General features: G+C 44.6%; 5 protein-coding genes across 5 annotated transcripts; 4 read left to right on the top strand and 1 right to left on the bottom strand.

The window, feature by feature from the left end:
- Positions 1–1,516: 1,516 nt before the first annotated feature.
- PHALS_00342 (uncharacterized protein) lies at positions 1,517–1,771 on the top strand (the record flags this gene model as incomplete). Its single annotated transcript, XM_024730647.1, has 2 exons — positions 1,517–1,621; positions 1,718–1,771. The coding sequence occupies 2 exons, from the start codon at positions 1,517–1,519 to the stop codon at positions 1,769–1,771; spliced, it is 159 nt and encodes a 52-aa protein (XP_024572389.1).
- Positions 1,772–5,391: 3,620 nt separating this feature from the next.
- Positions 5,392–5,768, top strand: PHALS_00343 (uncharacterized protein; the record flags this gene model as incomplete). Its single annotated transcript, XM_024730658.1, has 2 exons — positions 5,392–5,512; positions 5,611–5,768. The coding sequence occupies 2 exons, from the start codon at positions 5,392–5,394 to the stop codon at positions 5,766–5,768; spliced, it is 279 nt and encodes a 92-aa protein (XP_024572390.1).
- Positions 5,769–11,750: 5,982 nt separating this feature from the next.
- Positions 11,751–11,944, top strand: PHALS_00344 (uncharacterized protein; the record flags this gene model as incomplete). The annotated part of the gene is made up of 2 exons (XM_024730669.1): positions 11,751–11,760; positions 11,805–11,944. 2 exons carry the CDS (start codon positions 11,751–11,753, stop codon positions 11,942–11,944), a joined length of 150 nt encoding a protein of 49 aa, XP_024572391.1.
- A 5,971-nt stretch (positions 11,945–17,915) lies between these two features.
- Positions 17,916–18,869, top strand: PHALS_00345 (NmrA-like; the record flags this gene model as incomplete). Its single annotated transcript, XM_024730680.1, has 1 exon — positions 17,916–18,869. The coding sequence occupies one exon, from the start codon at positions 17,916–17,918 to the stop codon at positions 18,867–18,869; it is 954 nt and encodes a 317-aa protein (XP_024572392.1).
- A 299-nt stretch (positions 18,870–19,168) lies between these two features.
- PHALS_00346 (hypothetical protein PPTG_17438) lies at positions 19,169–20,868 on the bottom strand (the record flags this gene model as incomplete). Its single annotated transcript, XM_024730692.1, has 2 exons — positions 19,169–19,184; positions 19,262–20,868. The coding sequence occupies 2 exons, from the start codon at positions 20,866–20,868 to the stop codon at positions 19,169–19,171; spliced, it is 1,623 nt and encodes a 540-aa protein (XP_024572393.1).
- Between the last annotated feature and the right edge of the window lie 6,164 nt (positions 20,869–27,032).

The raw sequence follows: 27,032 nt of genomic DNA on the forward strand, positions 1-27,032 counted from the left end.
TTGTTGGAGCGCCCATCTTCATGTAAAACACATCGTGGGCTAGCGGGTACTCAAGGGCTAATACCAGTGCATGCTGAGATGGATAGAATACCTTCATTTTAAAAATAGAATATTGAAGCTTCGCCTCGGCAAGACGCTTTAATGACGTGGCCTCTTACATCCTGGCGCATTGTCGGCCTTTTCTCGCTGGGAGAAGAGACAGAACCACCCGTCACAGCGTGCTTCTCTCTAGCGGTTAAGTAGTTGAAGAACTTATTTATAGAGGGTCTGACTCTTGGTTGGTGGCTTTCCATACGGTCTCATAGAGCCAAGCAAATGTAAACAAATAGAAATTGGAGACGATAAGCATCTTATCTTTCGTATACGTCGTGCATTGTACTTTGCAGTCAGAGCGTAAGTCACTATCTGTACGTACCTACGTTTTGAAGGTAGCTTGGAAAGTCTTATGAAAGGTGAGATGGCGCATTCTTTTCCGCCAATGAACAAAATGATTCCGATACTAATCAGGAAATTTACTAGCTCTAAGTACCCGAGATACACACCTCTTATAGGTTATTGATACCCCCCACTACTGCTGCTGTGATCACAGAAAATAATCCTGAAAATGGCTACAAATACATAAAACATCGCTTGTTTTGCTCTTGACGTAGGCAGAAGACCCGCACGAGTAGCTCCATAAAAAGATCGATATAGACAGCATGAAAGGACTCCACTTCAGCGCGGCGACCAATTTTGAATGGCTTAGACCGATATCACGACAAGCTGCTCTGGCTCTTTAGCTTGCTGTTAAGCAAGCTGGGATTCCTATACCAGGTCCAGTTTGTCACCAACTAGTTGGACATTGCCGTGGGCTCCACTGTGAAGTGTCACAATTCTTTTCCGCCGCTGAAAAAGGATATGGAGTCCCTAATTTGTGCAGAGGGACTTTCAAGTGCGGTGAACATGAATGGCAAGACCGTGTGCTATCAAGCCTAAGCAGAAACGCTTGGTCAGATCTGGAACATTGTAGCCGCATATATCGAAAAGGACCTCAGCATTCTCACTGAAAACCACATCAACCGCCACTTTTGGTCGGTCTCGCTCAACGATACCCTTGAGTACACTGAAGGGAATCTCGTTTTAAGTACGCTATGAAATTCAAACAGTGCAAAATGAATAAAAAGCACACACAGTAAATCCAGATGTAGCGATCACTTTTGTACAGAGTCTAAAACGATAAAACGTGAGCCTATAGTATTCCACATCTTTCTTGACGAGGTCTGATATGTACACAAAATGTATTTTGTGTACGTACACCACACACTTCTGGTAGGTCAATTTTTAGTATTGTGCTGAATACTTGGGCATTTTGTAAAAAAATTATGTTTGGAAAAGTCAGCATCAACATGCGTCAGATACGTCTCCTGGATGCACAATCTGTAGCTCACGCTATCAAAGCAAACGTTTTTCGCAACATTTTAAGACGTTGGTTTGGCTACCAATTCTTTTCCCCGTGTCTGATATTACGTCTATGTTCATGATCAATTATTTCAAAAGTGGTACGGTACATAGCTGGCTACGTAGTGAATGGAAAGCAGGTCCGTTAAGCTCGGCATATGACACTCAATGTAATAACCAGCAGGTAGTTTCAACTGCGAGAAAATAGCATTGGATTGCGCAATAAACAGTAGAATACGAGATTTATTTATATATCAAGTCATGAATCTACAATCTTTAGGCAAACGTCACCAAAGTGCAACAGCTGCCCTGCACTCCGCGTATTGAGACTTAGAGTTTAAGTGCTCGAATTAATAAATGCTCAGAGGATGAGTTTTGGCGCTCTAGTTCCTCTGAAGGAATGAACATTGTAAGCTCAGTCTGTCATTCCAGAGTATATATATATTAGTCTCATGCAAAATATTATATGTTTTACTCGTTCACACCAAACTGACGTTTCTTTCTGAAGTGCGGTTAGCAGCCTACTTGGACATCAGCCCCTCGTTTTTGAAGTTCTAACCTTTTTCAGTTTTTCGTCATTTTCAATATATACATATAGATATTGTTTCTTTTAGTATTCACAGTTACATTAAATAAAATGTGCTTGCTGTGTATTGTGTTTAGCGGGAATAGACTTTGTTAATGTGAGCCCACACATTCCACTTCTGAAAAGTAAACAACATACAGTCTTGTACAATCGAAGTCCGTTAGAATTTTTTCTTTAGCGAGTGGTCAAGAAATTGAAGCGGACACAATGTTTTAAAAACACATTACTTTGTTGCTCAATTGTGAGATATCAAGCTTCCGTACCTTTAAAAAAAGTATGGCTTCGTTACGGAGAGGTTTGTGGTATACAAATGCTGCTTGCCGCGCGTCAAGCAATGAAGATAGATTAGGTATCGTATAAATTCCAAATAGAGTTAGCCTTAAACAAATGTCACTCACTAAAAAAGCAGAGCAGCTTAAGTGACTGATTCCCTCTTGGCTTTCGGTTTCGCTTTTGGATGGAGTGTACAATACAAGCTTAATGCAATTGATCAAACAGACTCGTTGAGTCAAAGCTTATTCTGTGGAAAGAGCACGGCAACGTCGCTACGCTTGGTAGAAATTGTATGTAGTCAAACGTACGACGTGAATAAGTTTCTTCTTTTTGAGGTTGGTACACGCATTAATCGGGTATTAATCATCAAAAATAGTGCACGCTTGAAAACCTTCCGTCTACTGTTCATTCAAAGGAATCAGCAAACTGGGAAGCTATTTTCCAACAGTAATATTGATTTAGAAGGCACCACTAAGAGCGCCACAACTGGGCGTCTGTGGTTGTGATACCTCTAATTCTGGGTGTCCGACGAAGACAAGGACAGAGAAACTCTTTTCCTCTTGATGAAGAAATTTTAAAGGTCAAAATTACTTCATGCCCTGAATGAGGTACATCGTGGCGTTGAATGCACCTCTGAGCTAGGGCTCACGCGCAATAACGGGGACTATAGAAATAACCTTGTCGAAAGCATCACCTACAGCGTTGAAAGTTTGTGGATACCTTCTGATTGCCGAGTTTAAAGCATAAAGCATCTTCTGCCTCACGTACATTTACAGAATTCTCCTCACTGTTCGAACTAAAGACCTGATTATATTTATGTTAGCCTTATGTTTATACTCTGTTGTCTAAACTTAAAATAACCGGTCAAGCTGTTGCTTCAAAGTGAATAATCTAAATACTGGGAAACTCATATACAAATAGACCTAAATTTAAAGCTGTACGGAACTTTTGAAGAAGCCCATGTATTTTTCGTTTCTAAAAATAGTAACTACGTCACTAAAAGATGCTCTTAGATTTCATGTCTTGGTTATCAAAGCAAAATTTATTTTAAGGCTGAAGCTTGGCCTATTTGTCTTATGAGAAAGATATGCTCTAAACATTCGGTATTGTTGTGGTAGAATGGTTTCTTATACACGATTAATGCTATAATACCTTCTGATCGGTGTATGGATTCATAGACAAACTCAAAAACAATCCAGCGCTGTCGCAGGAAATGATCTGCTCTCTTGTGAGGTCGTCACAAAGTCTTGACATTATTAAGGTCGTCACCGACCTTTTGCCATGCCGTCGGAGCCTTTGTTGTGTTACACCTTCAACTTTGCAATTTATACGATAAGTCTTGTCTCGTAACAATCAGTCAAATTTAGCGCTGTGTGTATCGATCATGAAAATGATGAACCTTGATATGTACCTGTGCAGTCGTATAGCATCCATTTTCTAATTGTCTAAGCTAATTAGGCACCCATATAAAAATGATGTCACCATTCAAAAGTGTTGTCAAGGAAGCGTAGGTGCCAACGGGCAAACCGGTTCATACCAGTATGGACAGGCTTATGTGTTTACATTCGCACTTTACACTATTTCAAAAGTGATCCAGGTAAGAATACGATTCGGATAGTGCGCAAGGTTTGGCGGTGGCTTGCCACTCGCTGATCGGTAAACTATTCGCGAATCCAGTGTGGAAAATTCACTGAGGACATTCCTTGTTTGTATTGAAGGTATAGCAGGCGTTGAGATGGCATGAAAAGGTTGCGATATGAGGATCTTATTATATCGACCAATATATTTGTATGTGAAAATTTACTCAGTAAATTCTTAATTTGTATTGAAGGTTGAGCATACTTTGGGTTGGCAAAAAATAGATTAGCGAAAAATAGATTAATATATGCATCTCCAAATTTGCCACCCAGTGATCAAGAACTTTTTTTCGGTGATGATTTTATGCTCTGCGACATCTGTTCTCGACTTTGATTCAGTATTCACAGAAAGTATCCGCCCCCAGCCGCATCTTTAAATGCGACGAACCAACTTTGTCCACTAAGATGTTAAAGATACAGATGATGCCTAGAGAATATGACCAGTCAGAAATCGTTTCTGTGGAAACCAAGTTTGATCACTACACAGGACTTATCGACGAACAAGAGGAAGTCGTGCCGGCAAATACAATCATATGCTTCGCGACGAAATATGCACACTCTCCTTTGGTTTCGTCAGCAAAAGGCATGCAAGATACGTGATGGCGTCTGAAGTTGCATTTTGAGAAATAAGGTTTGGTCAGAAAGATCCTTCGCCAACCCTTCTACACGAAAATATTGGAAGATGATGATTACGTATTAAACAATATCAAAACGCTTGCAGCGTGCAAATGTTGCAGAGAATGAAGATGACATACTCAAGATAATACATGACGAACAACAAGAGGATTGCTCCAATAAACGTGCATCTTGCGGACGACAGTGTGGTTCAGGTGGTTAATACATAAAGATCACTTTTTCAACAATGACGCCATGCGAATAGAGAAGGGTGCGCTATCAACGGCTTGCACATTTCTAGGCTCTCACACAACTTTTTCGTCTTCGAACTATTCACCATCCAGTCAAATTTAAGCAAGACAGATGCTCCGCCGAAGTAAAAGGCTTTTGCTTAAACCTTGTTGTCCATGACGGCGAGGGACTGTCCAAATTGAAAAATAGAGCCTCTGCCGATAGACCAGGCCAACGTGATAAGTTTGATGAGATGCCGTAGGGTCACCACGTCGTATCTCTGGCATTTTCAACTTAGACGCATTGGTACAGGTGGCTTATCGACTATATATGATACTGGTGTCAAAATGACACCGGTAATCCAGCAGAAGCAAGGTATGAGGTGCCGGGTAAGCTTAATGAAGTCAACCCATATCATGCCAAACGAGGGTTCCAAATCGCTCACGGCAACGTGTGGGCTCGACCCTGACACCATCGTCCCGTGGAAAACGCTGCTTATTTATTTTTACTGACAAAAAATCGCTCTTCTGTGTCGTACAACTGTCAATGCGCAAGTCGGGTTATTAGACAAACTTTTCGGTATGACAATGGTGGGAATACATCGTTGGCACAATGGCTAAGTGCTGTGCAGAAAGTGGTAGAGTGCGGAAGTCTACGCCACCATACACACTTAAAAGCAAAGTTATGAATAGTTGGCTTGTAGAATGTGCTTGCTGTGTACTCAAAGACGCCGGTATGCTAAAGACGTATTCCTGTGACGTCTGGAATTTTATATGACATTGGATCCCGATATGCGCTGTAAGTAAAAACGTGTCTTCGTTCCAAGGTTAGGCCGGCAAGAGTCTCTGATGTCAAATAATAAGGGTTTTGGCTGTCATTTGTATGTTCAAGGTACAAAGGAAATCTGTACAGAGTTGACGCTCGTTCAATGCAATGTCGGGTTCTTAGCCACTCCTACCCCGAGAATGCGTATCAATTGGGCAGATTAAGGGCCATTGCGTATGCGTTAGTCGTGGCGCACATTTTATAGAAAATGTTTTTTTGGGGGACGAAATTACGCACAAAAACATCGCAGATACAGATTACGATGAAGCACTAGACTGGAGACAGTCTGAAGAGACTAATAGTAAATTGCTTCAGAATTTGACTTGAAAATTCGCTAGGCAAGCGACACCAACGTATCCAGGCCCTTGACAAAGCGACAATAAATACCTCGTTTAAGCGTCAGGTCGCTACAAAGACCTTGACGAGATGTCCGCCATAAACCTAGAGGCTGAGGCCGTGTACGCAGTAAAGTTAGTTAGAAAATTTCTGGCTACTTTGAGGTCGACGATAAAATCCAGCGATGCAGACAAGAAAAGATGGGGTAGCATGCCGAGATCAAAATCACTTCGCAAAAATCAGACTTGGACATTGTGCCACTACAAATCGTCGTCGTAAGGAAATCGGCAACAAACGAGTATTTTGGCTTCAATACAATCAAGACGGCAAGTTTGAGCGATACCAGGCGTGTCTTATGGTCATGGGGTTCCCGCCGAGATCTGTTATCGACTATGAATGATCCTTTGTACCTCTGATCAAATTTACGTAATTTGATTTTTATGGAGTTTGGCGTCAAAGTGGCAGCTTACCGACCCTCAGATTACTGTTCAAATAGGCTTTTCAAAACAAAAGATGGGGAAAACATACACATGACTTAACCTGACAGATTTTGTACTGAGAAACATCCGAATTGAGTTTGCATTCTGATCAAGTAGCTATACCGGCTGAAGTAATTGCCTCGTCGTAGTGGACTAAACTTGCCATTACAAGGTGCATAGATGTGCATCTAATGTACATCTATGCACCTTGTAATGGCATGACTGTACATCTATGCACCTTCTGTGTGCATTGTGGGAATTTCTAAGCGAAGATTACAGTATTGTGTTCCAAAATGCAAACAAAATATCTTATACAAACTCACAAACATTCTGTGTAACACAGAATGCTGGTTGCTACCTGGGATCTAAATTGGTGACGAGACTGACGTGTCTCTGTCTTTTGAAGCGGCTGGCGTAGCCAGGACCTTCTACTGGATACTCCAACGAAAGGTGAACATCAATTTTTTCAATGTTCAAGCTGCGTTCTCCCAAGATTTTGTATAAGATGAAGCTGAGGCTCAATCTTAAATCTGGAGCCTAATGTTTTACTGATTAAATTGTTAAGAGCCCTTGGGGTGTTTTGCATGTAGCTGGAGCCATAACGGATTTTAATTTTTTTAAGGAAGTGCAGCGTCCGCCAATGATGTAACTCGCTGCGTACGAAAGGAGATAGGTTCCTTACCAGGCCTTTCAAGTATTAATCTTCTTCCCTCCAAGTCAGGAGTATCCTTCTAATTCCACGTCGGGAAGAGTTTTCTCGTCGCAAAAGCGTGTGTGTTGTGTTTGAAGGACTTTTTGTGAACAGCGTCCTCTTACACTCGTATCTATCGACGATCCATGCTCAAACTGGACATACAAAAGTGCAAGTCAGACCATTGCGTCTACATCAAACGCGATGACGAACACATGATATATGTTCGCACTCGACGTCGATAATCTTATTCTGCCAGTAGATTCGTCACGGTACCTCAAGAGACAAAACAAACTCTCAGTGCCCGGTTTGATATGGCATACTTGGGCCAGCACAATTTTTTTCTTGGACTCGATACTGAAAATGACGTGACAAGCGGGATAGTGACTATGCGTCAACTCAAGTTTGCGTCCGACATTCTGGAAATTTTTAAGGAGAAAAACATCAATTTCGCCAAAACACCACAAGACCCCAATTTAAATCTGATCAAGGCCGCGTGCGAAGAAGGCGAGCATGACGAGTATACGACCGATGTATCATATCATGATGCTGTGAGATGTCTCTATATTTCAAGCTAGACACAGGTTCGACCCTCGCAGCAGAAGTAGGACTGTTAAGTCATTATGTGGCAAACCCGAGTTCAACGCGCTAGTAAACGCTATTTCGAGTCTTTGTATTAGGGTGGCTGGACCATTGCACACTTTATATGGTACACACTTAGATACTGGTTATCTTATTGTGCTTTACGCTTAGTGGAAGGTGGTTGAGTTAGGTACATTTATTCTTATTTAAGAGAAAGATCAGGATAAGTATAAAATCAACTTTGATATGTTCACTCATCATTTTGATCAAGAGATCCTTGATCACCAAACAAGGTGCAACGGACCATTCTATACCTTACTTTATTCTTCAAAAACGTTGGTGTTTGTTTTGGCTGCTTTTAGCTTGATAAGAGCGTGCATTATTTTTCGCTGGCCATTACTCATTCTGACGTAGGGAGTTGGTGTAAAGTAGATAGCATGGTTGTTGTTAAATGGGCGCGTATGACAGCTGCGTAAGAAGATCAAGCCTCAGGAAAAGTAACCTCAGCGCCAAGATGTGCGTAACCAGCTGTCCCGCCCGTTACACCTGGTAGCACCTCGTGGTCAGTGCACCGACGACAATGAAGATGTCTGATTCCAGCTACCACACTGACTTCCCAGACCAACCGTCACTGTTGGACCAGGTTTCTGTCCGATGCGAGAACGGCCGTCGTCGAAAAGATTTATCGAAACTCAGTGGTGAGGCCACAGTCAAATTTTTAGCGAACGACCAAATTGTGGTCAAGGTGAACGTCTGCACCTTCACGGTTTCTTAAGCTAATCTTGCTAAAGAAGTCTCGACAAAAATCACAAATTCTCTTACGTCGAAACCGACCATCATAGATCACCTGGTTCACCGATCCTGGTTGTCTAAGTGAAAATGTCACCATCTCTACAAGTGGAGTCGCGCAAAATCGCTGAAGATTGCATTTAAGCCTTTCTTTGAAATACAGAGAGAAAAGCTCCTCTTTTGATTTCGCCAACCGTATATGGCATTGATCGCAGAGCTGGTTCACGAGGACTAGCAGAAGGTCGCATCTGCGTTTTCGCTTCTACAAGGCGCTGGTCACGAATATGGTTTTACGTGGATGATTAATTATCCTGGTAATTTGTCCTCCTTGAAGATGCTTCATGAATCGATGGAGATGATGTTATTTCTACCGAACGCGGCGTTTAGACATCGTGCGATTGTTTAGGTGTCGCCAGGGCAAACGCTTGGTCAATGACTTCGTACAAGAACTTCGCTACTTGCGAGTGTCGCTGGCCGAGGGCAGCCGTGATGGTCATCGTCTTTATAGAGGGATTCGAGACTGCCCCCCCAAAGTCTGAAGGCTATTTTCAACAACTGACCAAGATTGATGATACAATCTTCGTTGCCCTTCGGAAAAATCAGCTTCAGGTACAATCTCGTGGTTTACCCAATTGTCCCACCGACGAGCGGAAACTGTCCTGAACCCATGGACCTGTCAGCGGTTAAATACCGACAGGTAACCTGTTATGGTTGTGTCCGAGTATGGTACTTTGAACGGGAATGCCCGACAAAGTTTTATGAGGCCAAGCCCAATGTTGTATTATCAGTTTGCTTGACTCTCAATCGAGAAGGATGGGGAGGTGCCAGTCGCCGTAGTGGCCATTCGGCCAATTCTTGAATTGGTCAATGAGGCCAATCACTCAACAATGTCGATGTTGTTGCATGTTTTCCCCGTCGTTGGGAAACGCGCAGTCCCAGTCGGCGCAGGGTGGCATACTGAGGTATAACCTGTAACTTACTATTTCGTTAATATTGTGCAGGGAAAGCCGCTGTCCTCTCCCACGGAAGAGGAGAGGAAGGGAGGCATTCTCATTGTTTTCAAAGCGGCGAAGGAGGCCGAAAGACCCTTTAGAATACCTATTGACTCTGGAGATTCAACTAAATACGATCGGAAAAGAAGTGTTGCAGAGAATCCTGTCCTCTCTGATGCAGGTGTTGCGAAGAATAATGGCAACATTCATGTCCGTCTTGCGACCGGTGCGATTGTTACGCAACAAAAGAATGATGTTGATCTACGAGTCAAATTCTCGGATTTTGACCACAAGTCGACCTTCTCCGTCTTCGACATGGCTGAGGTGTGGTCGCATACTAGGGTATGCGTGGTTAGAAGATCACAAGCCATGAATCCACTGGAGGACTAGGGAGATTGCGAGTAGCTCGGCGGGTGGAAGTCACACCTACGGACGTCATGACCCATCTGTGGTCATCCGCAAGCGTAGCTACTTTGCAAACGAAGATAGAGCTCACTATGTTGGCGTTCGCGACAAAGTTGAAAATTCACAAATCACCAAGAACGTGCGGTTTGCAACGCCAATTGTGTCAAAACAAGTTGTTACTTCAGTAGATATATTTTCTATGAGAAGCCGTGGATCGCGAAAGCATCTGTGGAAGCTCTTGCTCTGATAGGAATGTCAATTGTGGAAGCTCAATATGCTCCAATAGCTTAAAGTACTGTGGAAGCCAATGCTCTCGTAGATGACCATACCGTGGAAACACGATATGTTCCAGTAGGCAAATCAACTAAGGAAGGAAAAGCTACAATAGCTACCGCTATTGTGGCAGCAAAAAAGAACGCTACTGCGAGAGCACGTCATGCTCCGATAGTACGAACTATCGTGGAAGCTAAAAACTTTGCCAAAATCACGTGGAACTTTACGAGCCAAATCACAATGCTCCGGTAGGTATTTCCACCGTGGAATCAATCGCTATCCTAGTCGAATCTACGGTGAACGTTAATGCCCTACTGGTTCAAACCAACATAAAGGCAAAAAAATTAGCTGCGAACGCAATGACCTGATTAGCCGCTCAAACTTATATTGCCAAACTACCAGAAATGAGTCTGACGAAACAAGCTTTCCCCAAGTTCCTTAAAGACCTCAAGAATGGTGCGTTCTCCGTAGTCGTTATGATTCGTCGTGCAAGCGCAGCAACAGAAGAGGTTAATACATGGATCTAAGTGTAGTCAAAGATTTTCGACAGCGATTTACATCGCGACGCGGATGAACAATTTTCAGAATCCGCGCGGCCCAAATTTCGTTTGTTGTGTCCAACAAAACGTCAACGAGTTTGAGTCAGGAAACCCCACGCAGCCTCACGCCAGATCGTGGAATACGACACGCGATCGTAAATTTGCCAGGTGTGAGATCTTTGCCATTGCGTCAATGGCCACTCCCTGTTGAGCAATTCGAGTTTAAAGACTCGTTTTTGCTACGAAACGGCAACATGGGTGGATGACAGAGAGAGTTGATTTTCCACAATGCGCCAACATTGTGCGCTCGCAAACCAATGGCGGGTGGCGCATTGAACACGCATGCAACAAGTTTAACGCCAAAAGTGTGCCATGACAGACCCGTATTTTCCGCAAGGATGCCATTAGCAACAAGATGACTAGCTCAAAACGCTTCAGCGTACTTGGCCTAGTAGATGGCTGCTATCAAATCCTTCATCGATTCCGTGTATGGCAGTGAACACACATAGTGGAACGTTATGTTAGTGGCTTGTGATACCACAAGGACTCTGTAATGCACCAGCGATGTTAAATTGTCTCGTGTACGCATTTATTATGCCGTTTGAGATCGTACGCGGTGGAGTATTTGGTTGTCATTTTTGGCCTTTTGAAACCCAAAACAGGCCGATCTATTGATCATATTGCCTCGAACATTTGTAACAGGTATTGGCGTGTATGACCAACATCAACTCTTTGCTAACATTGATACATGTATATTCAGCGCCGAGGAAGTATTAGTTTTGGGTTGCTTTCTCGGCGTCAACGGTGTTTGGGCAGACCCAGTGAAGGTCAAAAGCGATCTCAGAATAGCCGACGTCAACAAATCAAAAGGATATGTGGAATTATCTGGATATATACGGTATATTTGTCGAATATACCGACCACGCATCGGTGCTTACAGCGACAAAAACGCTACATATCCCAACAGTGGCTTATATGCCAGGTAAATTGAATGTCTTGGCGGATGCCTTATCTCGGCGTCCCGATCACAAATAATCCGTGACTTTGCAAGCGTATCCAAATGGCCCAGCGTATGCGGTTATCCTCAAGTGGTTGATAACTACAATTAATTCAGTCTTATTGGCATTATCCCCGCAAATTCGCGGTCGAACTCATCGATTCTTCCTCGAGAACGGGTTATGGTACAACCAAGTACATGACAGGCACGACTCTGGGGTTGTCGTACCGGACAACAAAGGCATGAAGAACAAATAAGTGTATGATTACACCATACGCCTATCGTAGATCATCTCGGTTAAAAAAAGACTTATGCAGTGCTGACACACCACCTTTGGTGGCCCAAATGTAAGCTTGGGTTGAGATTTAACTTTGTAAGTATGTCAGCGTGTGAAGCCCTCCCCACACAGTTAACCTCCAATGCAGAGTTTGCCAGTACCAGCGAACTGCTGGCGGTCTGTCTGTCCGGACTTTTCTTTGGGTTACCTCCTAACGCCGCTGAGGGTAATGGTGTTCCGGTCGTTCTAAACCGTTCAAGCAAGATGGTGCATCTTGCACCAACAGGTGACTCTGTTAATGGGAAACAATGCGTTTAATTATATATTGATCGTGTCTTTCAACATCATGGATTACCAGAGTCAATCATCACCGGTCATGATTCGCGAATGGACGGTATGGCCTTCTTCATCAGCCACCGTGCTCCACATGACTGTTGGCGAAGACGTCGTCGAAGTACGTCTGTGCATACACCCGGTAGGACCTGATCCGTTGCGTCAGAAGCCGATTAAATGATGCTAGTGCATCTTACATTTCTTTGGGCATCATCAGACACTTCGAGAACATGCCGTTCGGAGAACTCAATGCTGTCAGCGGAACATCACTCGCTCTCATGAGCAATCGGTAATACCCATCGACCAAGTCGAGTGCACAGTTCTTTGCACGGCCAGCCATGTTATAGAATATCCATTCCAGGAATCTGCATCTGTGCTGGAATGGTGATAGCGATGAGCTTATTGTAAGCGTGAACGATACGCCGCTTGCCGTTTGAAATCTGGACACGAAAAGTGGGTGTCGACTGGATAGACTTGCTCTCACGTATCATTCCTGCCTCGTACTTCGCACAAAATAAAGGCGTCAATGATGACATACTGCTCCTGCGGCAGGGGCATTGGCGTGTTACGCAATATTTGACTCCCAAAACCACCGCGTCAATCTTATGATGCACATATCGGCTCAGAGGTAAGATCGATGCCGGGTCTTTGGGCTCGACGTCTTGAAATGCCTATTCCAAAAGATAGTACGGATCCGAGGGATCCTTCAGGATCGACGATCCATATCGTGAGTTCTGCACCCTATTTGTGTCGTTCAGGACAGCTTTCCCAAAAGCCACGACGAGTTAAATTCCTCGTTCGGTCGTATAATGACCACCTCTGCTAAATTGCCTTCCTTCAAGTTACCACAAACCCTTCGAAGGACATCTCGTCCAGCACAAGAAGAGCATCCACCACGGATTAGCCTTGATGGTGACGTCGTAATTTCCTCCCCTGCCATACCGTTGATAAGGATATATAGCTCTGCGCTATCGTCTACGGTAGACACATCGTGGGTCAGGATCGACGCCCTGCGTCTTACAGATAACATACGGCATCGCCGTTTACTCTCGATAGAGATTTGCGTCATCCAAACCAGTGGGAATACGCACTCGTCGTTGTACAGTGTCCCCGCTAGCTGCTCCATCAGAGCCTTAATATTATTAACAACATCCGACGAAGAGCTACTTTCTCCGCAGTCTTCGTCCAGTGAATAATGTGCCACTTCACGCCATCAGAAGGGCCTTGCCGAGGATGCCTCTGACCTCATCTGGCCATGCAATTATTCGCAAGCAGCAACTTCTTCGAAACGTGAGCAGTGCTCAGTGGATTATGTGCCACTCTGGGCTCCCGCCCTCAATGCCTCGGTCCTTGGTCGACCATGAACTTTTGTCATGCAGCATGTGCTTCGTTACTTGAGCAGTGCTCAGTGGATTATGTGCCACTCCACGTTCAGTCCGCGAGCCATGCTCGGAACTCATGGGCAGCACATTGACCTTCACGGTCTAGTGCCCGCGCCAATAAGGCTTTTGCTTCCTCGTAGAGGTAAGTACACGACTTACCAAAGCTCCGCCAGGTGACGTGCGCATGGCGCTCAAAGTATTCGACCTCCAATCAATCCATGGCTCATGGTGTTCCAACCCTGCCATACCGAGGATAAGGTCATACCTTGAATCCAAGTCTACGACTAAGCAGCATTTCACGCTATTAAAGTCAAGAGAACTGAAATCGAGATCCACAGGAACCCTCAGCACAGTGTCACAAGTCCTCGTCGCTAAGCGAACAGTGACGGTAACACTAAACCGCGCTTTCAGCACCTTAGCATACAGCTGACTTCCTACGATCATAGAGCGTCGAGCATAATTACCCGACGCCTCAAAACCGATAAGGATTTCACATGGCCTCTGAAAACCCTACACTTTCCTTTTTATGACCAGCAAGCCCGGCTTACACACATGGTCCGTGTTCAAAAGCACGCAGCTCATTTGGAGCTGGTCTTTGTTGCCTTTTACCTCTTTGAGGCTCAATAGAAATCCGTTCTTCCCAGTAGGGCGCCCCGCGCGTGCTGGGTTTTACCGGTTTCTCTCGGCAAACCAGACTGGTTAGAATCGGGGCGTCGGTTCTTCGAATCTTAACGCGCCTTGTGCAGCGGACAAACAATCTAAAGGTGACGGGTGTCACTCCAGCCAAAGCACTGTTGGGTGCTTGAACGCTGCCCGGAAGCTCGGAGTTCTCCCTCAACATAGCTGGAATCTATTAGCTCAGGCCCGCTCGACAAGCTATGAGGTGTGCATACCAACCAAGTCTTGCGGACGATATCAAATTTGGCATCCAACGCCACATTTACCGCTTCTTCTGAAGAAGACGGATGGACATGGAAGTCTTCCATTCTGGACACGCCAGTGCGGAGGCCTCTATAAAGATAGTGACTGCGACCGCCTAGGAACGAGGACCGGCTGCCATCCCGGCAATGAGAATACGCGACTCTTGGACCATGTCTACCAACTCCTTCTTGCCCTGTCGGGCGGCAAGGAAATGCGATCGTACGCGATATACCTAGTTAGGCGGCGAAAGCACTTTTAAAAGCCGACGCTTCAGCTTCTTCCAGGAGGGGAATTCCGCTTTAACCGAAGCACCGCGCGTTAGTGCCGATTCTCGCGCTCGTCCCTCGAGCTTGAATTTGGCTAGCGTCACGCGCTGTTGCTCGTTCTGGAGCATGGCGGATGCTATAGCCGTCTCGGCCTTTGCAGACGATTCTCGTCATCCTTACCCTCGAAGGTCTAAACGCTCACCATGAGCGGCCTGGGTGAAGAGGAGTCATTTGTCGTCGACGATGGAAACATGGACGCAGTCGACGCCAACAGCGCATTGTCTAGGTTCTCATGCAGCAGTATCATAGCTCGAAAACGCCTCTAGGTGCACGTTTATCGCTTCGGGCGCTTGCGAATCTTGGTGTTTCACGCCCTCGGGGCTCAGCAGGAAGATCGGTTTATCAAGCCCGTCCTGCGTGCTCTGGGGCAAATAGGAGTATTGCTCCATCCTCAAAGTGGATCATTCGTATTGACTCAGACGTAGATTAACTACGATTGCTACTATGTGTAGCGGGGATGCCGTAGCTCTTTGCTTAGAAGAAGCAAAGCTAAGGTCACCGACCTTAAGTTCAGTACGAGTGCAGCGGATCGCAATCCGCTTACTTAAAACCTTAATTATGGTAAAGAAGCTCTTGTGTTTAAAATTGAAACTGTATTTAATTGTTTTGTTTGCGGCAAAGCTGTCTATATCTAAAATCTTAGATTTCCCTGATTAACACAGTAATACCTAATTAATAAAGTAAATCCTAGTTAGTCTGCAAAACTACAGGCAGCCCCGCCACGTAGTAGCTTCTTGTTACGGTGTAGCCACACCACTGTGGAATCACATCAAATGGTGTAATCTACACCGATGTACGGTCAACTTTCATACAAAGGTACGTGTTTCCCCGTCACAACGGCATGAAGGTTCAAGCGGCAAACGGCTTTAGACTTTACGGCTACGCCACGAAGAAACATAAGTCGCTACAATTTTTTTGACGGGGGGTGTCAGTTAAAAAAGCAAGAAGTAGAGAGTCGTGCTCTGTTACCAACAAAGGCTGGACACATGGTGATATCGGAAGCTGCGCAAGAGATATACGGCTTAAGTCGTTTTTATGCGGGCTTGGTTAGATAAAGATGGAGCCGATAGAATTTTTGGAAATAATTACGATGCTATCGCCTTGACTAGGAATCCCTAGTTTCACTTCGTTCGCGATAAAGTCATAAGACGGTGAAGTCAACCTCGAGTATGTCAAAACTATGGACATGTTCCCATACAATGTGACAAAGCCTGTACCAGTGAGTCAATTCAGCAATTTTCGTGGTAACTGAATGTTCGTGCACAAGCAACGGTCGAGTCGAGTGGGAGGGTTTAAAGGGAGCCTATCGACCAGCACGTACCAACCGGCAGAAACCAGTACTTAGCGGTATGGACAGGCTTGAGTGCGTCACTTTCGCATGTTGAATTATCCCAGAAGTAACGCAGGCGGGGATACGACTTGGATATTGCGCAAGGATGGGCAGCGACGTGGTACTCGCTGATCCGTAAATAAATCCAGTAAAAGAATTTTAATTTATTCACTTTGCATTTTGCAAACCGGTGTTCAAGCTTCTATTTCTAAAAAGAACATCCTGATTGACACGCACAAAGCTTCGCAATTTGTCGCATTTGTTGTTAGTGTCATAAAAATAGGACTCGAGTCTAAGTAGCGCTGACAAGCACAGCGTTGCTTTAAAAATTGTCCGCCAATAGTACGCCATTTATTAATGGAGCTTGACGGTACCTTCAAAACCGCTCGTGAGTCCAGTATACAAACAACCACAAATTTTACGGTACCGACTCTTATGCAAATTGAGTCTTAGCGGGAAAAAGTTGAAGCGACCTCACAGCTTTCTGCGAAAGATACTTAAAAAGTTGATCTGATCTCACTTGATCTAGAGATAAAAAACGGTGCTTCAGTCAATGCAGCGTGTTAAGGCTTATCGCTTATTGGCAAGGAGATCGCTAAAAAACCCAGTAAGCCATAGATGTAGCTATGAGCATCCTCCGTGGTATGTTTTATGAGCATCAATCTTCGAGATGTCGTCATACTGGACGAGCAATAGCTTCATTCAACTTTATTTCATTCACCCTCTGCACATATTGATGTCCTCCCGGATAATAAGATTTGTAAATTTGTCTTCAAGCTGTTTAAAAAGTACTTCTCTCTCCCGCACAAATTACGACACATTACAAAACGCAATGTGCTTATTATCGAACATTAGAAAGCATGACGCTGGTGAACTTCTCTTCAGCATGCAAGGTTTAAGGAGTGAAAAATGCGAGCAAATATCCTAATTGTTATAAGTGTGTGATATTCTTGCTTGATAATATAATAGATGCGGTCAGCATACAGTTTGGTTTTAAAATTTATAGTAGTAGCAAAGACAAGAAAAATTCTGAGAATTCTCTAATTTACAAAAATATTGATAACCTAACTTCTAATTCAAACTTTAGCAGGAAGACTATTTCACTTCACAACTATCGATCAGGTGTCAATTTTTTTACGCTTAACCTAATGATGAAAAAACGTGTTCTGATCATGCTCTTCGACAATTTACATGCTGCATTTCAATGATCTTTATATGCCAAGCTTTGATCAATGTAAAGCGCAAAAAATGAGATCCATTTGGGCTTCGTACAGACGACGTAAAATCCCAAAGATAATCGTCATCTGGTGTCTATTATGTGCCTTTAAAGTCGCATATTCTTCGTTTTTGTATTATCCTTTATAAATCAAAGTATATGCGACTTTAGAGGTAAATAACAATTGTTTTGTTTAATACTTTCTTCCAAGAAATAGTTTTATTTATTTTGCAAGCAGCTTTAAACTGGAACAGCTCAGCAAGGCTGTCGGACATAATCAATCAGAAGATACTATGGTAGCAAAAGTTAACAGCAGCCGTAATCGTTGCTACAAATCCATACGCGAGCCAGGAACCAATTTACTCTGCGATTGAGTGCTTCCTGCAGACTCTTATTTTTCGATTTCCGCCATTCCAGTTTGATCGTCCAATTCTCACTTCACAATGGTCAAGTACGTATTAACGGGCGTTGGGGGAGGCATTGGTAGCATCGCAGCAGACTACGCTGTTGAGAATCAAAACCCTGAAGATGAATTGGTGCTTACTAGTTCAGACGTTTCAAAGCTTGCCCCCCATTCTGTTAAGGCTTGGAAAGCCAAGGGTGCCATCGTGGAACAAGCCAACTACTCTGACGTTGAGAGTCTGAAGAAGGTGTTTCAAGGGGCTGAAGCTGTTGCCTTCATCTCCACCTGGCTGATTGGTGATGGTCGTCGTGGCCAGATGAAGAACTGTATCCAAGCTGCTAAAGAGGTAGGTGTCAAGCGTATTTGCTACACGTCATTCGTTGGTGCTGGATCGGACAAACCGAATGAGGAGCTGCCATTCTTACCTCAAGATCACCAGTTTACAGAGCAGCAAATCTATGCTTCGGGATTGGATTACAACATTCAACGCAATTACTTGTACCAGGACAATACTCCTTGTCTTTTCGCCCAATCGTGGCATTATACTGAGGATCGTTGGCTCGCAAACAGTCACGATGTCCCAGGTGCTTACGTCGCCAAGTCAGACTGTGGTCGTGTCTTTGGTGCGCTGTTGCTTGGTAGGCAAGAGAAAAACACTGTTGTGGAGGTAACGGGGCCTGAAGCGGTTACAGACCGTGAGATGTTTGAGTGGATGAATGGAATTAGTGGTTACAAAGCCGAGTTTGTTGACATGCCTGACGAGCAGCTACGTGCTTATTGGCTCGAACGTGGTCTACCCACGGATGTGGATGGTGACTTTTCTCAGCTGCCCATGAAGCTGTGCATGAACGATCTACTTTGCTGTGGCAAAATGCTGGCTGATGGGTCGATGAGTAAGGTGACAGACACGGTGGAGCGTCTTACTGGCCGCAAGCCTCTAAGCTACAAGGAAAATCTACTCCAATACGTGGACATTTTCCCGAAGAATCCGTGAGATAAGTAACTAGAATATCTCTTTTAAGAGACTGTAAGAATTTTATAGTCAAGATAAATCATTCACAAGCATACTAATCTTGGATGTTTACTTATTCACTATAACTTCACTATCAAAGATTAAAAATCGCAACAAGTTAACAGCTTTTATACTCAAATCGGACAATTTAATTAGATCGAAAAGGCATTCCCGATGATGTAAAAGCCCATTCGCCAGTGTCCGTGTCATCATCATCACCATCTTCATCTTTGATAAAGTCACTTTCGACGGCAGAATTACAATGATGTATATGTGGCGGCTCAATTTGTACCCGAGCTATGTCGCGTGATATAGTTGCCGTGTCGGATTGTAGTCGTCTTCTTCTTAAAGTTGATAGAGACTTTTGCACTAACGGAGGGATAGGAAGTCCAGCTTTTTTAAGACACAAAAAGCAGATGTGCATAGGAACGAGACCCACAGCGTGCAACTCAACCGATTCTTTTGTTGCACAAGATCGACAGACCACATGACCACAAGAGTGACAATTGACACGAGTTGAAAGCACCTGGAATGACTTTTTGCAATTACGACAACTCTTGGCAGATAATTTCGATACCCACTGTGTCTTCTTCACAAATGTCCGCGAATCCAAACGTTTGCGACGAAAGTGTGAGCATAATCGCAAAAGATTGTCACCAAATTTTTCCATCAATAATCGTGCAGTGAAACCTGGAGCCCAACCGCCAGGTTCTAATCCAACCATATATACAATTTTGGTTAATATCTGATCATTTTGAGATGACGATGTTCGACCAGAACGGCGTAAAAAGAAGCCCGACCGAAACATTGTACACGATTGAAGATTTGACTTGTTAGTTGTTTCGACAAACTCCGGATCGTCAATCGAATCCCATAGACAGTAACCAATAACTGATCCATCTGGTTGGTGAATAATGTCCGTAGCAACGATCAGACACACTTTTCGATTCATCAAGAGACCAGGGGTTTGATGGCATGCGTGGCGAATGTAGATGGAATTCATCGGACGTTCTTTTGTAGGTCGACGCAAAATCGATACGATACGAGCTTCTAGTAGCGTATCAGACAAAACCCGAATATTACGCCGCATACTTTCTTCCTCAGACACTACGAAGAGCTCCATAATATCCTCGACCGACGCGTGCGAATGGCTTACGCAGCAAAAGCGTGTCTGCCCGGCCTTTACCGTCATTTCGTCTGTAAAATACGAGATGTCTTTCTTTCGGAGCTTGGGCTTCCATTGCACACTCTTGGACTTGTCGGAGAGCATTGACCCCATTACAGTCTGCACTGATTCATTCACGCGAGAGATAATTTCACGACGACGGGCACGAGATAACTCAGCATATGTTTCAGTATTCGAACGCGGTAAATTTGAATTGTGACTCCGAAAAGGCTGCTCCGGGGAGCTATTGGCACGATTAATTCGAACAGAAGTCGCTTGAACCATCGCTTGGTTATCTGATAGGTCTTGCATGTGTCGTCGCTGCTCAGATTGATCAGATCGACTATTGACTGGTAAAAGTGGGCCCGGTGAAGGTCTGAAATTACGAGTCCGGCTTCCTGGGGCTTGGTCGGACTGACCACGAGTCCTCAAAGCGCTTTGTGAAGTGCTAGGACGATGAACTACAACAGTGTGTTTAAAGGAGACACGAGATGGTCGGGGCTGGTGCTGCGAGTGCCGTTGTGGCGCTTGTAGAAGATTTTGTGTCGATACGTGAGGCTCGTGAGACTGACGTCGACGTTGAGGATGCTGGGTAGGTTTTAACTCGTGTCTCTGCTGACTAAGACGTGATTGTTTCTGGGCCTTTTGGGACTCAGATGGTTGTAAAGGTATGCTCGATGGCTTTGTGGTGCGTGGATTAGTATGATTACGTTGGTGGTGAAGTTGATTCGAGTCGGAGGCACAATCGATCGCCTCTTGTCGTTCTAATCGCATGAGCATTCCGGCGTTGTCACTATGTGTGGCTGATAAAGACATAGGACTTTGATTAGGAAAGACTTTTGTGATTGAATTTAATACAAAGAAACAAAATTGACTTATGAACGTGAGAATATTATAGTATCATAAGACTCAAGATTTTGGATAGAGTCAGTGAGTTGCTTTACCTTGAAACCTGATCGTGGAAAGACGCAAAATAGATGGACAGCATTACAAACAGCAAGATAAATTAAATGCTGTAGTTGATGTAGCGGGTTTTTTACGCAAGTTTCTACGTAATTGTTGCAAACATTATGTAACATACAACGTTCACGTCATCACACTTTGTTGCTGACGGCACAGGAACATCCATGAGTGCGAATTGATTGTTGCATACTTCGAAGTGTTTGTGAGCGGATAGGAGATCTTTCATTCGCGAGAACTCTGAATCCTACGATCAAGAGAGAGATATTCAATAGCAAAAGCTGGTATACTCTTTTCCCACTAATATTGCAGGGCAGTATTTCTGCGACGTGAACATTGTCTTAAAAATGGAGGATAAGAAAGAGAATAGAATCCACATAGACATCCCACTTTTTGAGTTTGTACGGGTCCAGATGCATGAGAACCAGGTCGAGAACAAAAGATAGCAACGCAATCAAGGCTAATGACAATGCCGCGTCAACAAATGTGCAGCCGATGCTAGAAAGGTACCAATCATATCGCGCGAAATGTCGTGACGGGTTCAGCGATTTGACTTGTCAATAAGTCAAATCCGTTGCTTTAATCGCAAAGTACTGTTTTGGAGAATAACTTCAAATAGTACTACAACCAGCGGAAAGTGGACTAGCCCGTACAGAAGTCTTAAGAGTCTTTCCTTACATATGCTGCTTGATGTTTCGTTGTCTGTAGTTCAAAAAAGTGAAAGATTCTACGCGAAAATATCGAGTACTATACAGATGCCCCACTTTTTTTCGTATATATAATGTGCGGATCTACGCTCTATCGTAACACACACAAATTCACGCAAGCCATTAAGCGTATCACGTGGTGAGAGGTGTAATAGCGATTCTCCGCAAAAGTCGTGCAGCATAAGGTATGATCTCCTAGACGAAGCAACAGGTCGCACAATTGAACAAGAACACGAGTTGCGTTGCAGTGATCTGTGGACTGAACTAGCGACAGATATGCCTATTTTTGTGATGCTTACGGATCCCAAGGACATACCAATCGAATTTGAGTATCCAGCATGCAACCAAAAACATGATGACTGCGAGGACAGCGCAGCTAAGTAGACACCCAACTATATATTAGGGAAGAAGCGACTAAGGATATACATTTGCGATATCCAATAAACTTGATGAGACTCCCAACCAGTGTCTGATTTCTGATTACGAAATTAAATTGCAACGGGTCGTTTCAACAGAGTTGCCGCGCACTTTTTACAGAGTGAGCCCGACTCATAAAACTTGCATTGAAAAACGCCCAGAAGCTGGGTTCGTGCGCTCCTACTATACCAGTATCAAAAGCCTTAGTGATCAATACTTTTACTTCCCTTTGATTGTATCCTCTAAATTAAATATTAGTTAGATTAATACTAAATTTTACGTTTACTTTTTTCACTCCGAGCTGACGTGTCCTTTTTCGAAGTTCTACAATACCGACAATCTAGGTTCTTATAATCATTCACTATTACAGCAAGATGAATTTTGTATGGTCGAACCGTACTGATTTGAATGCATTTGTCCTCACTTATTTCGTATTGAAGACACTGCGCAAAATTGACCACCACATGACCAACTACTGTGCCGGAACTTTAAATCTACTCGTTATACTGTACCCTGTCAGCTCTTTTTTCAAGCCCGTAACACAGTACCTCGCTAAGATGTGGACCACACTAAGGATTACGCTTTTTGTTTTTTTCAAGAAATTCGAAAAAGTTAGAGCTCTACTTAAAACCACCCCACCCGGTGTTCAATTCCATTTTAGCACTTTACCGTATATCCACTTTCAGACAGTTCGTCACGGGTGTGCGCTCCCATGCACCAGATAAAATGGCTCAACGAGCCCCCCAAAAAGCACGGTCACGCTCTATTAGAAATTTCAATGTGAAGACCGAGCTTAATCCGATGAGAATGATTTCGGCGACACCCCTAGTCCTGACCAAACACGTTCTCTCTCACCCAGCAATTCACGGCTTAGCCACCCTGAAACAGGGTTACACATACCCTTGTATGAAAGCGTGGGTCACACCAGAAGGTGTGACCTTACAAGGTGTGAATTACGGAAGTCGGTTTAATTACACAATGTTGTGGCTACACCGTAATAAAAAGCCACGACGTGGCAGATCTACCGGTAGCTATGCATATTAATTGGGTTTTTCTAGTTTATTAGAAAAATCTAAGGTCTTAGATAAAGGTAGCTCAGCCGCAAATAAAATATATATATACAGTCTTAACTTTGGGCGGAAAAGCGTATTTGCCTTAGTACTCTTGGAGGTAGCGAATTGCGATCCTTTACACTCGTACTGGTTCTGGAATAGAACGTAAGATCGGTGACCTTAATAAGCTTCTTCTAAGCAAAGATCTACGGCAGCTCCGCTGCAGATCTTTTTTCCACCCAAACTGGCCAATCTTAACGTGCCGGTCTCATTGAAGGGTAACTATTTGCTGTCGGCAGTTGTCACTCCAAAGCTTGTCTCAAGGTACTAATATCTGAACAAGTCCTTCTATGTGGGGTCATGTTGGATGTATTGTCAGTGTTATTGTATATTCAGCTGATCCCAACTTACCTAATTTAAATACCGCTTCATCGCTGCTAATTTCTTTATAAGTTTTTTTACCGTTCTATTCCGCTTCATCCCTGCTAATTTCTTTATAAGTTTTTTACCGTTCTATTACGCTTCATATGACCAATATGATCATAATCAAAGGCCTGGTCCTTATATTTGCCGTTACTGTATGAGCTGCAACTTTCAAAACGTACCTCGTCCACTTTTATCGTTCTACCAATCCCATTTCTGCGAAAAACTTTTTACGTAGCATTCTTTCTTCGAAACTTGTATGATTTATTGAGCAACTTCTCCTTGACTTCAATCAGTGTTATGTTCCACATCGGTGCATTTAAATTGACTCCGACACGTGACTGCATCACCGTATAAAGTCTGGAAGAGTTGGTACGCATCTACAGTCCTGCATTATTTCAAAGCTTACTCTGTCCTTCGGCAGAACGAGACACGAGAATATTTGTTCTGAAAGAAGACATGTGAGGTTCGCAATGGATCTGAACATGCGACATTGAATAGCTTCTAAAAAGTCTGTGATCTCTGTTTTTCACGATAATGCTACAGTGAACAAAATTACACTCAGTAGCTCAATCAAGTGGCATTCATCCTATGATGAGCTGTCATTGATACAAGTTACAGCGGGGCAGCCGCAGCTCTTTGCTTATAGAGAGCTTACTAAGGTCACTGACCTTACAAGCTTAACCAGAATCAATAAGAGTGAAGCGTATCGCAATCCGCTACCTTCGAGAGGAACCAAAATCGTCACGAAGGCAAATATTATCTATGTTCAAAATTGAAACTGCACTTATTTGTAATATTTTCGGCAGAGCCGCCTATATCTAGAACCTCAGGTTTTCTTGATTAGGGAGTAAATCCTGATTAATATGCAAAACTACTGACAGTCACGCCACCTAGTGGCTTCTTGTTACGGTGTAGCCACGCAATTGTAAGATTACACCAAATTGTGAGATCAACACTTTTGTACGATCACACCATCATGTGTGACCCACCTTTTCATACAAGGGGACGTGTAACCCTATTACACTCTCCCCAAACAAAATTGTGAATACCCACACTTCACATTTAACTGTCGACTTAAACGAGTCTAGCGTGTCTGAGACACATTTACACCCCAAAGACCATCTTTAACCGTTCTTTGCTTAATAAGCCTTGTGTATATGACACGAGAAACGCCCAGCCTCACTGGTTCTGAGAGTGCACGCGGTCAGAACCCTTCTTCGTCTTCTGCACGAGATGCACATCCGGACAGTACGTCCGCGGCTTTACGGAAAGCACACGCTAAGCCCTCGGCAGCCAGGCGCCACACACAGCGCTCGCCCGGGGCGGCGAATTTCCTCATCGAGGATTTGGATAAAGTCGACTACGACTCGGATACTAGGAAGATAAGGAAGGTGAGGTGTGTCAACGGCCCAACGTGAACCCTGCTCGAACCGTTCAGACACCATGTCCGTCCCCGACCTCTCGACTTCCTGGGGAAGTAGTGTTATTACCAATCGAATCGGCGAGGCACAGGAGCAGCAGTTGGAGGCTGACCACAGGGCAGCTCTTTTGCGCTCGTATCCTCGTTCGGTCCTAAATCCTCGTGCGGAATACGGCCTCCGCTTGTTCAGATCCCGCTTCTACAGCGGAAGACGATCACTCGATCGTTAGGCGTCTGCGTAGTCGAGCCTTTGGCCACTACACAAGCTGAGCTTGTCAAGCGAAATGCTCTCCGAGCTCGCTTCTGAGTACCTCAAGAAATTTTAAAGGATAGGTACTGTGCTCGACTGCACGCTCAAAGAGGAGGCGCTCCTGTACATGCTATGTGGACTATTCCTGTGGTGCTCGCCCCTGGTGAAACCGCTGCAGTCGATGAAGAGCTTTTTGAGCGATGGATGAAGCGGCACTGGAAACCTTCTAGCTATCTCACTTACACCGACGCCACAAGGAAGTGGGCGTGCAAAACCCAAGGTGCAACGCCGACTTCCTGCACTATTGTCGACCTGCGACACATGGAATAATCCATCACGCTCCCGCGAGCTCAATGGCTTAACACACGGGTGATTCTACGACCACAGCAGCTCAGGGCCATCGCCTTGAGCTCAGACCATGGCCCTTCGGCTTCCTGGGCTACCACCGACAGGCGCGGGGTGTCCGACGACGCGAAACGTCATGATCCTTCTAATTAAAAGCATCCACTACATCTGGGCAATCTTGCCGAAGTGGTACCTCAAACTCCCACGTGTTTCGGAGTTTGGGTATCCCCGCCACTTACGAAAATATTGCACTCGATCCTGTCGACGACGTCGACCCTCAAGGCGTTCCACGTGATAGTGGACGCCACCATTCTCATCGAGAAGAGTCGGCGACGGACGATGTTGACTTCGTCGATCGCCGTCCGGTGACTTGCGATGCTCTTCGAGCTCTGTCCGTCGTCATTGGCACTCCCCCGAGCATCTTGTCTAGGTCACATACCGCTGTGCGGAAGACCTCGAAAACTTGGAGCACTTTGTGCACCGACGGCCTCACGTTGAGGACCATCGCGCTCTGTCGGAGCGACTCCTAGCCGTCGAGCAGATGAATGCGTCGCTTCGTGGGAAGCAGGAGCGCGTGGCGCCGTTGAATTCGTGGGTCGTTGCACTTCGTGCTCAAAACCAGTAGCTGGTCCAGCTTTGAGGTGGGCGCCGCCCCGGCGCTAACGCTTCCACGTTTACTTGAACCGGATCCTGGTACGGCTTAAATAAGCATAAAACACCTGGTGGGTGCGCATCCTTCTCGGAATGTTAAGCGTGTACGCAAGGCCTCGCTTGGCCTCGACCTCAAAAGGTTCAATAAATCGTGGACGAAGATTTGTCTTAAAGATAGCATAGACATCATGTGTAGGAAGATTTTTAACATTTAATGAAACCAGGTCTCCGGCCTTAAAGTTTTTAACATTTCTTCTGTTTCTTCCACCTGCGAATTCATTCTGCATGACTTGACTTTCAGCAATTGCATCGCAAACGTACTCAGTTAAGTAGGCAAATACTCATTGACTTCCTTACGGATAGTGAGGGGTCTGGCATCAGCAAGCCGTCCAGCTATTTCTCCCCCACCATGCCCTGAGCCATGGGATGGTTGTGTCAACAGGACGCGAGGATTAACAAGCTCGTTTGCGTAGAACGGCGTGTAGCCGGGAGATGAATGCACTGCACTGTACGGAGCAAACTCTACGAGTGGTAGCATGGCACTACAGCACTTCGGCGTCTCAGTGAAAAGCTGCTAAGATCGTCTTCAACGACGCGATTCACGCGCTCAGTTTGTCATTGTTGAGCCTCAGGGAAGTAGAGATCAACAGGGCCCAGCCTCGAAGAGCTCCGTGCTCTTGAACACGGAACGTGGATGCAAGCCGGGATTGCTGGTCGTGGAGGCGACCGTAAAGGGCTTCGAGAAGCCATGG

Source organism: Plasmopara halstedii (genome assembly GCF_900000015.1).
Source record: "Plasmopara halstedii genome assembly, contig: Scaffold_110, whole genome shotgun sequence".
Classification (NCBI taxonomy): Eukaryota; Oomycota; class Peronosporomycetes; order Peronosporales; family Peronosporaceae; genus Plasmopara; species Plasmopara halstedii.